The 15,500-nt window shown below is 41.1% G+C and overlaps 1 protein-coding gene across 1 annotated transcript in view; it reads left to right on the forward strand.

Annotated features, from left to right (window-relative positions):
* The first annotated feature begins 2,824 nt into the window (after positions 1-2,824).
* Positions 2,825-15,500, forward strand: part of LOC307038153 (uncharacterized protein) — a 52,468-nt gene continuing 39,792 nt past the window's right edge. The window contains exons 1-2 of the mRNA XM_079679456.1: positions 2,825-2,883; positions 3,143-3,170. Of these exons, the coding sequence (XP_079535582.1) occupies positions 3,164-3,170 (7 nt within the window). The 5' untranslated portion in view covers positions 2,825-2,883; positions 3,143-3,163. The remainder of the gene's footprint in view (positions 2,884-3,142; positions 3,171-15,500) is intronic.

Raw genomic sequence — 15,500 nt, forward strand, 5'->3', positions numbered from 1 at the left:
TTTGAAGAGGAATTGACTCTCAAGCCGGCTCTCTCACAAACTCCGGCTCTGTGCGCAAGCAGACTGCTGCACACGCTATCTGCCTCGCTCAATCTCTCTCTCTCCCTTTCTCTCCATCGCTCAACCTCACTCCACCTGTGCGCTCCTAAAGTTTGCCTGCATGCTTGCCCAAGTTGGCACAGCGTTACAAATGTGCCACAAAACCAACCAATGGATGCAGCCTATAATAAGACCGTCAACAGCCTTATGGCAACCTAAAACCCCTCTGTTTCCGTAAAAAGAACTAGGATTTCAAGAAGCATATAGAACAAACAATGGATGTATTTTATGAACATTTATCCATGCTGAAAGTAGATTTAGATGTGTTAGGAGTGAGATAGAGATTATTATCTAATATGTGCATCTGATTAAGAGTTGCATGAAGTCTGTTGATGATCAGAGGCTGTTGTTGGGGCTGCATAAACGTTTTTTTATTTTTGTTTTGTAGACAGACCATGCAGGCCTCAGAGAGTTAAACTTGGGCCTGCGACCATAGTTTTATTGTATTTTGTTTTGAAAATCCAGAGCGGAGGTTTGTGTCGTACTACATGTGGTGTATTTTGCGTATCTCTCAGTAGCCAACAATCTGTGAGTCTGTTGGCTCGGACATAAACTCGTGTTTAAAATAATACTACATAATAAATGTAGTCTACATTTCATAATAAGAGGTGTAAAACCTGAGAGGATTTTAAATCGCATTTGAACTAAATGCTTATACAATCTGAATTTGTATTGTTGATTTAATGTGTGAACGAGGCGATATAGAGAAGGTTAAGCTGTCATTATTAGGCTGTAATTTGCTATATACTGTTGGAATGGGTAAGCAGGCCTATTGTTTTTGGATATTTGTGGAGTTAGGTGGTCCATGAGTGTTTTGTATTGGTTAAGTGGTCCTTGGTATGAAAAAGTTTGAGAAACACTGCGCTAGTGGATTGTCAAAGGGGGGGCCTGGTTGCGGGGAAATTATACAGATGGCTAGTCCGACCCTGAAAATGTCTATGCAAACGTTATTATTAATAATAATTAAAATATATATATATATATATATATATATATATATATAAAAAAAAAAAAAATCAATTTCTTTTTATAATATATATATATATATATTTTTTCATTTTTATTTTGTAATCATCTCGCGACCCCCACTCGGGGTCTCGCGACCTCCACTTTGAGAACCCCTGGACTAAATCACCCAAAATTCAATGAAAGTGGTGATCAGCAATTTTATATGTTCAAAAAGGATGTGAAGGATATCATAAAGCCTTAATGCAATCAAATGTAAAACAAAAAAGTTATGATTGATGAAAGTAGTAAATCGATCAGATTTGACCTGAAGACAACAGAAGGGTTAAATACCCAATTTAATAGGATTAACACTTAAACACATCAGTCCGCCACATTCGTTTATGAAACACATATTCAAATATAAATTCAGATGCTCTTTATGCTCTTAGTTTTACAGCATTTTTACAAATATTACCACGTCATACTGTAGCTTTTTGGAGTAAAAACTACATTTGACTGAGAACTATTGAAAAAGACAGAGTGATTATTTACGTATTAAAGCAAGTTAATCTTTCAAACTCCACAAAGTCACAGGAAAACAAGATCTCCAGATAGACTTATTCATTTGATGTCTCCAATGAAATGCAATGTTCTTTGTTTGACTAAAGTCAGAAATCAACTAACTGTTAATTCTAAATACAGTATATTTCTTCGAGTGAAGAATGCACTGAAAGAGGATGTTGCGTACCTGCCATCCTCACGGTTTATTATTCTCTCTGAAAAAGAAAGAGGAAATGTTGGCAGCAGATTAGAGATCGTGTTTCTCTGTGAGAACCACCTCAACTGGAAACATAATGTTAGTAATGGAAATTAAAATATTATATTAGGTGAACAAATGTAGTAATCAGTTCTGAATTAGATGCAAACAGCAAACGTATAAATCACAAATTGGTTTATATCATGAGCTATACATCCTAACATAAAGCATGTAAACATGTTGTTTGCATAATAGACTTTACTAAATAGATAACTTACCTGAAGGAGTCTGCTCAATGGGAAGGAGATCTGTGTCAACAAGTGAGCAAGAAGTGAACTGAGAGAAAGAAACCAATGTCTTTATAAAGAGCTGAAAATAACAGTGAGTGGACATTAGGTGGGTGGGGTCATAATTAATTCTTCTCCATCCGAAACACAGATATCAGAAATATTGAAAAAGATAAGTGCATAAAAACAGATATCAAACAGCCATAGTATGATTCCTGAAAACACAATGTAGGGTCTTTTTTTTTAAAGCAATAATGCACTAGAAAAGGTTTAAGTTATTCAGCTTTTTTTTTAATGACCATCTTTTGTAGTTTCCTTTTTAAATATAAATATATTAACTATAGAAAAACTTTGATTTGTTTTACATAACATTTTGTGTGTCTCTGTTAAGCAAATCATTTACCATTGAACACCTAAATCCACTCTTTTAGAAGATCATGCAATTTTTCTCTAAAGCTGTTTTTTTTCCATTTGTGTTCTGTTACACAGGGAGGAGATCATTGACTCGTTTTATTATAGGCAAAAACTAAATATAGGAAAGTCAGTTGAGCTATATTGCTTTAAAGACTTTACGTTGTGTTTTCAGGAATCATACTATGACTGTTTGCTATTTGTTTTACTTATCTTTTTTATTGTGTTTCGTGTAGTGGAGAGTTAATTATGACCCCACCCACCTAATGTCCACTCACTTTCATTTTCAGCTCTTTATAAAGACATTGGTTTCTTTCTCTCAGTTCACTTCTTGCTCACTCGTTGACACAGAGCTCCTTCACACCGAGCAGACTCCTTCGGGTAAGTTATCTATTTAGTAAAGTTTATTATGCAAACAACATGTTTACATGCTTTATGTTAGGATTTATAGCTCATGATATAAACCAATTTGTGATTTATACGTTTGCTGTTTGCATCTAATTCAGAACTGATTACTACATTTGTTCATCTAATATCATATTTTAATTTCCATTACTAACATTATGTTTCCTGTTGAGGTGGTTCTCACAGAGAAACACGATCTCTAATCTGCTGTCAACATTTCCTCTTTCTTTTTCAGAGAGAATAATAAACCGTGAGGATGGCAGGTACGCAACATCGTCTTTAAGTGCATTCTTCACTCGAAGAAATATACTATATTTAGGATTAACAGTTAGTTGATTTCTGACTTTAGTCAAACAAAGAACATTGCATTTCATTGGAAACATCAAATGAATAAGTCTATCTGGAGATCTTGTTTTCCTGTGACTTTGTGGAGTTTGAAAGATGAACTTGCTTTAATACGTAAATAACGAATCACTCTGTCTTTTTCAATAGTTCTCAGTCAAATGTAGTTTTTACTCCAAAAAGCTGTGTTAATATTTGTAAAAATGTTGTAACACTAAGAGCATAAAAAGCATCTGAATCTATATTTGAATATGTGTTTCATCTATAAAAAACTAAAGATGAAATGGATGTCTCTTTGCTCATGCAGTTTTGAGAAGGAGTGCCGCAATTATTAAGGATTCACCTGGAATAGAGGAGATGATCGACACCTTTGACCGGCCTGGCGGCGCCTCTGCTGAAGGTACCTATGCAGATACCGACACGTATGCAGATGGACTTGAGGATGAACCTGGTAAACGTATCCACAAGGCCGGAGCCACAGCATCTGCAGGAGTGGGTAAACTGATTTCTGACTTTAGTCAAACGAATGTGGCGGACTGATGTGTTTAAGTGTTAATCCTACTAAATTGGGTATTTAACCCGTCTGTTGTCTTCAGGTCAAATCTGACTGATTTACTACTTTCATCAATCATAACTTTTTTGTTTTACATTGCATTAAGGCTTTATGATATCCTTCACAGTAGACACTTGAACGTATTAAATTGCTGATCACACACACACACACACACACACACACACACACACACACACACACACACACACACACACACACACACACACACACACACACACACACACACACACACACACACACACACACACACACACACACACACACACACACACACACACACACACACACACACACACACACACACACACACACACACACACACACACACTCTCTAGATGTGTGTCCCCCCTCCCCCCCTTGTGTGCCCATCCCCCCACATTGATCACACCTGGCACACGCAATACATGTTCTGTGTCTATTCTTTGTATATTACTGCAGTTGTTCATGTATACCAGTAGTCTGATGATACAATATTTATAGTTTGAAAGGGTGTTAAATGAAATTTGGTGATGATTAATGGTTTTTGTGTTAATGTAACAGCAGTTAAAACAGGACCTTTGAAATTTGACCGCGAACACCAAAGTAAGGGGGGGAAACGAAGACAATAGGAGGGTTAAAAGGGGATAAAGGGCCGATGTAACATTAAAAGTCTGTACAAGAAAAGAAACAACAACTAAGGTGGGGTGAGGCCAGTTAATGGGGTGGCAGGCTTACAGTAAGTGCCCTACCCACCACAGAGAGAGGAGGAGGCTCAGTCTATTAGTGCGCTGATAGTCATCTCAAGGGAGCACAGGGTTGAGCTGCATTCAAGAGCACTACTCACTGCACAAAGAACATTGCATTTCATCGGAGACATACAATTAAATAAGTCTAACAATCTGGAGATTTTGAAATATAAAAAAAAATGCCTTGTGACTGTGTGGAGTTTGAAAGATGTACTTGCTTTAATACGTAAATAACTAATGACTCTGTCTTTTTCAATAGTTCTCAGTCAAATGTAGTTTTTACTGCAAAAACCTATGACGTGTTAATATTGTAAATGTTGTAAGCATTAAGCATAAAGAGCATCTGAATTTATATTTGAATATGTGTTTCGTTTATATAACATAACGATTAAATGCATGTCTCTTTGTTCATGCAGTTGTGAAAACGGGTGCCGCAATTTCTTGTGGTGTATCTGGAATAGTGGAGATGATCGACAAGTCTGACCGGCCTGGCAAAGCTTTTGCTATAGGTACCTATGCAGGTACCAACACGTATGCAGTTGGACTTGAGGATAAACCTGGTAAACGTATCGCCAAGGCCGGAGCCACAGCATCTGCAGGAGTGGGTCATGCACGAGGTGAATGGAGGATTTGTGATGCTGAGGCCAAAGGGCCCAATGCCTGCATCGGAGTAGGAGCCTCTGCAGGGACCCTCAGTGCCGAAGCCTTCGCCGGAACAGAACTGTTCAGTGCTTCAGCCTCTGCTGGTCCTTTGAAAGCTACAGTCGGTCTGTCAGTTAATATTGTAAATGTTGTAACGCTAAAAGCATAAAGAGCATCTGAACTTATATTTGAATATGTGTTTCGTCTATATAACATAACGATTAAATGCATGTCTCTTTGTTCATGCAGTTGTGAAAGCGGGTGCCACAATTTCTTGTGGTGCAGCTGGAATAGTGGAGATGATCGACACGTTTGACCGGCCTCCCAAAGCTTTTGCTGAAGGTACCTATGCAGGTACCAACAAGTATGCAGTTGGACTTGAGAATAAACATGGTAAACGTATCCCCAAGGCCGGAGTTTCCGCATCTGCAGGAGTGGGTTATGCACGAGGTGAATGGAGGATTTGTGATGCTGAGGCCAAAGGTCCCAATGCCAGCGCCGGAGTAGGAGCCTCTGCAGGGTCTCTCACTGCTTCAGCCTTCGCCAGAGCAGAACTGGCCAGTGCTTCAGCCTCTGCTGGTCCTTTGAAAGCTACAGTCGGTCTGTCAGCAGAAACCGGTGTCACTGTTGGTGTTACACAACTAGAGGCCAAGGTGCTGGGAACAGGCATCTCTTTTGGCCGTAAAATGGGCATTTCTCTGTTCGGCACTGGGATTGAAGTTAATTTATGATAGACCGTAAAGACAAGTTCATGACAAATGCATCTCTTTGTGATTCGGCTCTCTTATCCAACCAATACAAAGTTGAGGTGTTTTGGAAACTTGAAGCGGTTTAATTCAGACTTGCTAATGAAAATGTATGTGTTCACTGCAGATGAAACATTGTAATCTTCAATAACAGATGTGTACTGCTTGAATATAACTAAGAGTGATATAAAAGTGACATTTTGGAACATTTGTTGAAAATACAGTGTGATTTTTCCTTTTCCTGTCATGTTATGTCTTCCAATCAACTTCATCATTGTTGGTTGAAAATAAACTTCTCTGACACTCGAGCAATGTTTTTCACTCATTATTTGTGTGTGTTTTACAAAACATCCTGCAGCCTGCGGATCAAATCTAATGTTGATCTTAAACACACAAAAGTTAACAGAACTATTGCAGTTTTGAACAGTAAATTATAAATGTATAATATAATATTATAGTATAACAACATGTAATTGTATTTTTTAACATATTGCAACTGTCGTTTTTTTCTAAACATTTCTTTTTGTAAATGTTAAATATGTAATCATCTTGAAAAAGTCTGGATAATTAGCAAAAATATTTACATTTAAAATATCCTGCTGACTAAATACACTTTAAAAAACATCGGTAACACTTTATATTAAGGTACACAAGTTAACCATCAACTAGGTGTTAATTAACATGCATATTAGCAGTATATAGGCTCTTTATTAGTCATTACAAAACACTTATTAATGCCTTATTCTACATGACCATATTCTACAAGTAATAAGCCATTAGTTGAGAGTTTTCCTCAATAACCCTCTAATTAGTGCTTAATTGTTCCAAGTAAGGAAGTTCTGGTACATGAGTTTTGGTCTGAATATGCTCTGCTCAATATGGGCCTAATAAAGCAGTAGTACCACAAGAATAGTAATTCTAACATAATAACACTTAACAAATATGATCTATTCTTATGTAACAAGACATGAAACTATAAGTGTTAATTGTGTCTAAATAACTTAAAAGAACATGTTCTCTATTTTAAAGTGAAGTCTTGTTCATAACCAATAAGCTAGTAGTTTGACTCTACAGGTTCCCTATTCTAAAGTTGCCTCCTCTTCACACTTTGTAAATACATTATAGCACACAACTACTGAAATTAACCTCAACCGCACATGAACAAAGTAGGCACACGTTGAAATATCTGTTTTATTAATGAACCACTGAAGAGAGGTTCAGACAAATGTACCAAAACATGTCAAGTTTCTCCAAGACTGAGAACACATGCAGCCTGTACGTTTGAATAAAACAGATTTTTAACAGAGTTTATATATTTGTGATCATACTGTGTCCAAAATAGTGGAAAGGTGGTAAACAGTGTGTGTAATCATGCCGTACATTTGAAAAGTGTCAATAAATGTTCAGTACAAATTTTACAAAAATTGAAATGTGCAAATATTAATACAATGCAAATATTAAGCATACTATGGTGGTGACCAGCATATGCTTGTATGCTGACCACCAGAATTGACCCGATTTCCATTTTCAATGATTAAAAAAAAAAAAAGGATATTTTCGTTCAACCTGAAACTCAATGGCCATGGCTTATTTATGGTGAAGGACGTTGTGGGATATTTTCATTTAGGGACTGGAAGAAACCTGCCGCCCCAACTCAGATGTTCAATCTGACCATTGATTGACAGTTTTAGATTTAACCTGCTCCATATCTGGGGATAAGATACTGTTTGATTAATGTTGACATGTTTCTAATATTGATTGAGTTATAACAGGTAACACAGATGCAGAATCAGTGGCCAAGGGGCTACTGAGAGAGGTAATTCCAGAATGAGAATGAGAAGGTGAACTGTGTTAATGAAAACAATTTTTCAACGCGTATTAAAGTAACTGAGGTTTGAAATGTAGAAAGAACATATTACAGCTAAGTTAAAACATAGTAATGTAATGAGATAGAATTTAATTTAGACAACATCTTGTAACTAGCCTGGTAAAGAAGTAAAAGCCATAGACTGTTCAGATCATTATGGGGATGTACATTTAATTTAAAGTCATAATAGAAAGACATTTGATGACAGTATGTTGAATTTCTGTATTCATTTTTCAGCTTGATAATATCCAAGCAGTGACAGGTAGAAGCAGTCTCGCCTGGAAATTATTCACTTTGTCAGTATCATGATTTTAGTTGTTTTTAATCCATAACATTAGTGTGTTCCATTACCAGAGACATTAGCAGTTCATATTATATTTAGATTTTAAATGGGATCTCAAGGATTTCATTTATAATAACACAGATGCTTGTCAGGAATTCAGAGCTATTGAGATATTTAGTTCACCTGAAGATGTTGGGGTTTATTTTGTTGACACAGGCCAAGTATTAGAATTCTGAAGCGGCCTACCAGTGGTGGGTCAAACACCTGAGGGCCCAGAAGCCGTGAGCGTAGACTTGAGGGGTGGGTATCAGATTTCTCCACACAGGTTGCTGACGCCAAAAGGGGGACCCGAGGAGCAGGAGGCCGACACAGCGGAGTTCGTCTGGCTGAAGGTCGTCAGGCCTACGTGACTCAACCCCAGGTTCTCCGGCCTCTACAGAGTGACCCAGAGGACATCTCATGCCGTCCGCCGAGGAGCAAAGGGGGACATCTGGTACTACTGGAGCCAGTGTGCGGCGAGGAACACTCCGGCTAGGACCTTGGAGGACATCAGGATGGACCTGGCTATCGTCAACGCGGACATCCCTACAGCAGACGACTTGGAAGCAGGCATCAGCGGACTGGAGGAGAAGGACCTCGCGGACATCCCTACAGCAGACGACTTGGAAGGAGGCGTCAGCGGGCTGGGGGACTTCTAGAGGCAGCAGAGGAGTCTACTTCTCTCTGATCAGATTAATCAGTTCCACCTTTGAAGGAAAGGCCGCATCTCCCCCTCCCTATCAGCTGCCCTTGTTGGCGTATTCCGCTGAGGGGGGGGGGGGGGGGGGGGGGGGGGGGGGGGTAACGTGGTATGGCAGGAAAGTTAAATCTGGTATATTCCTTTTAATGTCACCTTATATATATTCATGTGTGTTAAATTTGAAGGGACAAAGTATATTTTCCCTCCCCCAATATATTGAGGTGAAGTCCTTGTGTTTAGAGAGAGATGTGAGCAGGGGACACCCTTATTTGGGAATAGTGCCAAGACGCTGGAATGTTTCCTTCGTAAAAGAAGGGTGTGCGTTACACATGCTTGGAGCAAATGTGTGTGTGTTTTCATTGCAGTAAATATATGTGCTACATGATTACTGGTCAACTATACCTCTGTTCTTATTCTTTCATGAGTGGGTACTAAATGGCTACAAACATTCTGGAGAAATTAGCTTAAACATCTTTTATTACTCTATATGAAATGGAAGCAGTTTTTTATGACAGGGACGAGAGAGTTGGGGGAGGGGACACATTCCGAAGAGGTTCAGCAGGTCAATTATCAGGGGAATCGACTTGTTTTCAATAGATATGTGTGGTTGGTTACTTTGTATTAATAATAACAGTATGTGTAAAGGAAGCTGGAAATATACAATGTGAAACCTTTTATTTGAAGTAAAGATGTGAAATAAGATAGGGAAAACTTGTTGTTGAGAGCAAGTTCGTACCAGACACCAAAAGGTGTCTGGTCTTCGTCAAACTGAATGAGACTTTTTGTTTCCGGGTTTCTTCTGCTGTGTCGCACTGATTGGGTGCGACAGGCCATGTGTTGGTCTCTGCCAATAAGATGACCTCTGGGGGAAAGCACGCACACACCTCCTCCTGTGTTTTAGTATGAAAGCCTGTGTTTTCCTTTGGTTCGCGCTCTTGTTTTTCACCGGCCGTTCCTGAGACCTGTCTCACACGGTGGTAGAACCTGAGCCCGGAGTACTCTGCAGAGTGCTTCGTGATTTCTTTGTATTTGTATTGTTACTCTTTATCATTAAAGCAAGATTATTGTTTAACTTGTATTCTGGTGTTTCTGATGAACTGCACACTGCTAAAGCAGCCTCCCTCTCCTCTGTCATCATCCTTCTGGACCTGTCTGCTGCATTCGACACGGTGAACCATCGGATCCTCCTTCGCACTCTCCAAGAACTTGGAGTTTCAGGCACTGCACTTTCCCTCCTCACCTCATACCTCAACGACCGCACCTACAGGGTTACTTGGAGAGGGTCCGAGTCCGACCCTTGTCAATTAACTACAGGGGTCCCTCAGGGCTCGGTTCTTGGTCCCCTCCTCTTCTCCCTGTACACAAACTCGCTCGGGTCTGTCATTAGCCCGCATGGTTTTTCATACCACTGCTACGCTGACGACACCCAACTAATTCTGTCCTTTCCCCGCTCAGAGACCCAGGTCGTCGCACGCATCTCTGCTTGCCTAGCAGACATCTCTCGGTGGATGTCTGCTCATCACCTCAAGCTCAACCTTGACAAGACTGAACTGCTCTTCCTTCCGGGAAAAGATTGTCCCACTCTTGACCTAACAATCAACATCGGCACCTCTGTTGTTTCCCCGACTCAGACTGCAAGGAATCTGGGTGTGGTCCTAGATAACAAATTGTCCTTCACTGCAAACATCGCTGCTACAACCCGCTGCTGCAGATACACGCTTTACAACATCAGGAGGATACGTCCCCAGCTGACCCAGACATCAGCGCAGATTCTGGTCCAGGCTCTCGTCATCTCACGCCTAGACTACTGCAACTCCCTCCTGGCTGGTCTACCTGCATGTGCCATCCGACCTCTGCAGCTCATCCAGAATGCAGCGGCTCGTCTGGTCTTCAACCTTCCCAAATTCTCCCACACCACACCGCTCCTCCGCTCCCTTCACTGGCTTCCAGTAACTGCTAGAATCCACTTCAAGACACTGGTACTTGCGTACCATGCTGTGAATGGATCTGGCCCTTCCTACATCCAGGACATGGTTAAACCGTACACCCCAGCACGTGCACTCCGCTCTGCATCAGCCAAACAGCTCGCTGCACCCGCACTGCGAGGGGGACCCAAGTTCCCGTCAGCAAAAACACGTGGGTTTGCTATCCTGGCTCCAAAATGGTGGAATGAGCTCCCCATTGAAATCAGGACAGCAGATAGCTTACACATCTTCCGACGCAAACTGAAAACTCATCTCTTTAGACTCCACTTCGAGCGATAGAATTACTAACAAAGCACTTATATACTAATAAAGGGCTGGCTTTCTAAATGCCAGTTGAGTAGCACTTGAAATGTTTGGCTCTATGAAACCTGATGTACTTATATGATTCTGTTTTCTTAAAGGTTGTATCTTCCTGGTCGAATGCACTTATTGTAAGTCGCTTTGGATAAAAGCGTCAGCTAAATGCAATGTAATGTAATGTAATGTTTCTTAATCCCTTCCTTTTTTACGAATTTACCCAGCTTAGCAAACGACACGCGGAGACGAGGTTGGTTTTAAACATCCTCCAAATCTCCAACAACGTGTGGATTTTTTTTTTTTTTTTCCACTTATGAAAAAATGCCCACCCGCATTTATGTCCTTCATAAGAGGTTCGGGTCAATACCAGGACAGACAGAGAAAAACACACACACACGCAAAAACTAAAGATACACACACACACACACACACACACACACACACACACACACACATACACACACACACACACACACACACACACACACACACACACACACACACACACACACGCACAATTGTATGCATCGAGAAGCTGTTTGATCCTGTCTTCCCTTGATCTTTACCCTTTGAAGTGTGTACACAAAACTATCCTAGAACATTATAAACATTTTAGATCTTCCAGAAATGTATAAACATTTTACATTTTCTCGCACTGTCCCCCTCGCACCTGCACGCCGGAGGAGGGACTAAACAGAGACATAACCTCACATTACAGTGTAGTGCAGACCTACAATTATCTACCAGCAAAATGGCCAAAAGATATTCTGCTCAGAGAGCCTTGGAGCTAATAATGGATGAGAGTGAGTGGAATGCATTAGAAGAACACGGTGAAGTGGAACAGGAAGACATTTCTGAAGATGAGGATAATGTGGAGGTAAACTCAGAATTTGACAGCAGATTGGACGATGAACTTAACTCAGAGCCAGCTGCTGGAAGACCCCCACAGCCAGCCGCAAGAAGACCCCCACAGTCAGCTTCTGGAAGACCCCCACAGCCAGCCGCAAGAAGACCCGCATAGTCAGCTTCTGGAAGACCCCCACAGCCAGCCGCTGAAGGACCCCCACAGTCAGCTTCTGGAAGACCCCCACTGCCAGCTGTGAGGTCTGTGGACCCTCAAAGGACTCCAAGGCACAGACTACATGCAGCAACTGCAACAAGTACATCTGTGCTATACACACGAAGTTCTGTACATCATGTGTTTCCTAAACGGACTTGCCCATTGACTCACATGATGTTCTGCAGCGTCACTTGATCAATATATTTTTCTGATATACTGTATTTTTTTATTAGTGACTGTTAATTGTTTTTATTTGCTTTGTGTTTATATCTGTTCTATGTCATTTATATGGATGTTTCATTCTCTCTATATTTCACAGCCAAATACTTTTGGATGTGTGGTTCTTGTGTTTCAATTGCTGCTAAATTGCTTTATTTCCTTCAGGGCTTTGATTATTATATGACAAATTAAAAATGATAAACATTAATGAAAAAAACTTTCATTTACACTTGTCCTAGAAAAGGCTTCCGCAGCCCGTGGAGAGAAACTGTGCCGCCGCCTCGCCGTGCGACCCGTCTACACTACAGCCATCGAAAAATGCTTTCAACGCTTCGCCCATTCACTTGAATGGGGTGACGTAGAAGGTTTTTAGTCTTCGCCGATTGTGGGGAGCATGGCATGGCTTTGCAAGCATCACGAGCATCTATCGGCATCAAAAGTTGAACAATGTTCAACTTTTGAGGCTCGATGCTTGGCATCAGCCAATCAAATTCCGTTTATGCAAATCCCGCCAGTGCAAGCTCAGCCAATCCAACCGCGTGCAAGCTGGGAGAGCCAGACCGCAGTTCATTTCCTCATATTCCAAACGAGATATTACGGTAGCAAATCACCCGGTTCTTTACGACCGGAACTATTTACCGGGATACAAACCGGAGGAACCAGGCATGGAGGGAGGTGGCAGAGACAGTGGGTGAAACTGATAGTTTTTTCGCCTGTTTGGAGAGTTTATATCCAGTTTACTTCGTTTTAACATTGCTATTGCTCTGTATGTCGGGGGCGGGAGATTCATGTGATTGGTTGCTCGCAAAAAATCGCCAAGCTTCAGACACGCCCAGCTTCAAGATTTTTTCATGCCTGTAGTGTAGATGGGCCGATGATTGGTTGCTCGCAAAAAATCGCCAAGCTTCAGACACGCCCAGCTTCAAGATTTTTTCATGCCTGTAGTGTAGATGTTCAACTTTTGAGGCTCGATGCTTGGCATCAGCCAATCAAATCCCGTTTATGCAAATCCCGCCAGTGCAAGCGCTAGCCAATCAAACCGCGTGCAAGCTGGGAGAGCCAGACCGCAGTTCATTTATCATATTCCAAACGAGATATTACGGTAGCAAATCACCCGGTTCTTTACGACCAGAACTATTTACCGGGATACAAACCGGAGGAACCAGGCATGGAGGGAGGTGGCAGAGACAGTGGGTGAAACTGGTAGGTTTTTCGCCTGTTTGGAGAGTTTATATCCAGTTTACTTAGTTTTAACATTGCTATTGCTTTGTATGTCGGGGGCGGGAGATTCATGTGATTGTTTGTTGGTCGCGTTGGCCCGTCTACACTACAGGCATGAACAAATCTTGAAGCTAGGCGTGTCTGAAGCTTGGCGATTCTTTGCGAGCAACCAATCACATGAATCTCCCACCCCCGACATACAAAGCAATAGCAATGTTAAAACGAAGTAAACTGGATATAAACTCTCCAAACAGGCGAAAAAACTATCAGTTTCACCCACTGTCTCTGCCACCTCCCTCCATGCCTGGTTCCTCCGGTTTGTATCCCGGTAAATAGTTCCGGTCGTAAAGAACCGGGTGATTTGCTACCGTAATATCTCGTTTGGAATATGAGGAAATGAACTGCGGTCTGGCTCTCCCAGCTTGCACGCGGTTTGATTGGCTGCGCTTGCACTGGCGGGATTTGCATAAACGGGATTTCATTGGCTGATGCCAAGCATCGAGCCTCAAAAGTTGAACATTGTTCAACTTTTGATGCCGATAGATGCTCGTGATGCTTGCAAAGCCATGCCATGCTCCCCACAATGCAGTTCGGCGAAGATTCAAAATCTTCTACGTCACCCCATTCAAGTGAATGGGCGAAGCGTTGAAAGCATTTTTTGATGCCTGTAGTGTAGACGTACCACCATCATGCAACGCACTAGCAAGACGTTGATCGCAATTGCGCAGGTCTCGCTTGTCTCAAACAAGCCTACTGTGTGTTCGAGCACTGGACTGAAGAAATACTATACAAAGGAAATTTTTAAGTTAAGTGTCATCTTTTATCATTCAAATACAGTATAGCCTTGTACAGTAGTTGCACTGTATAGGCAAATTGCTGTTTGACCAAAATTAACAGCCTTTGAACTGTATCAGTGACCGGTCCAACCTAGGATCTGACCGATGGCAACCATGGTCGAGGGAAACAAATGAATGAGCAAGCATTCTGTGTTAAATGTGTTCATACTGTTTGAAATAATGACTGTCGGCAGTGTAAACATCTTTGTTACATCTTTTGTAAAATTGATGTGTGTGATCTGCAGATTGGTGGCCATTGAGAGTTTACAAAAGCTTTACAGATTTTACATATTTGGCACTGGTTTTAAATATGGAAAGGCCTCTAACTTTGATGTGATGGCAGCATGTATTTGCTGTGTCCCCTTTCATTTCCCATGTTTTTTTTTTTCTCAGGATGTAAATGAAGCTCAGCGCAAGTTCTTTCAGGAAGCCTGGGTCTATACATTCACTCCGCAGCTGCATATAATCAGCTCTTCACGGGCGTTCTCTTTAACCGATTACATTTCACCTCATTCTCCAACAGCCAATCACTGTGCTGCAGCCAAACTTTAAAATGGTTCTCCTCTCTCCTGCAGTCAGCTGTGATTCCAGGTTGTCATGCTGCCGCCCGCCTCCTCCCCATCCACCTCCTTTCCTTTTACCCAGTGCCAGGAGAGTTAATCCAAAGACCTCATCGCACCTCCTCTTCATCCCATCTCCTCATCAAATCCAGATCTTCATCATCATCACCAGACCCCGGGGGGTTCCCTATATGCTCACGGCTGCATTTCCCCCTTTAGATATACGATTTCAGGATCGGGGTCTAATCCCCAAAGACTTAACATTTATCATATGACAATAAATGTTCTTTAAACAAAAGGAAGTCTCTCCTGATTGAAATATCATGTGTAGAAATATACAACTGCAGTTCAAAATAAAAAAGTGAATTACCTAACATTTTTGTTGTGGAATCAATTAATTTCTTAAAAGGCAAAAACATGACAAAGCTAAAAAAAACGATTGAATAAAATATATTTGTAGCATCTTAATTTATAAATGGTTGTCAACTTAAAAACTT

Source organism: Notothenia rossii (assembly GCF_949606895.1).
Source record: "Notothenia rossii genome assembly, chromosome: 4".
NCBI lineage: Eukaryota > Metazoa > Chordata > Actinopteri > Perciformes > Nototheniidae > Notothenia > Notothenia rossii.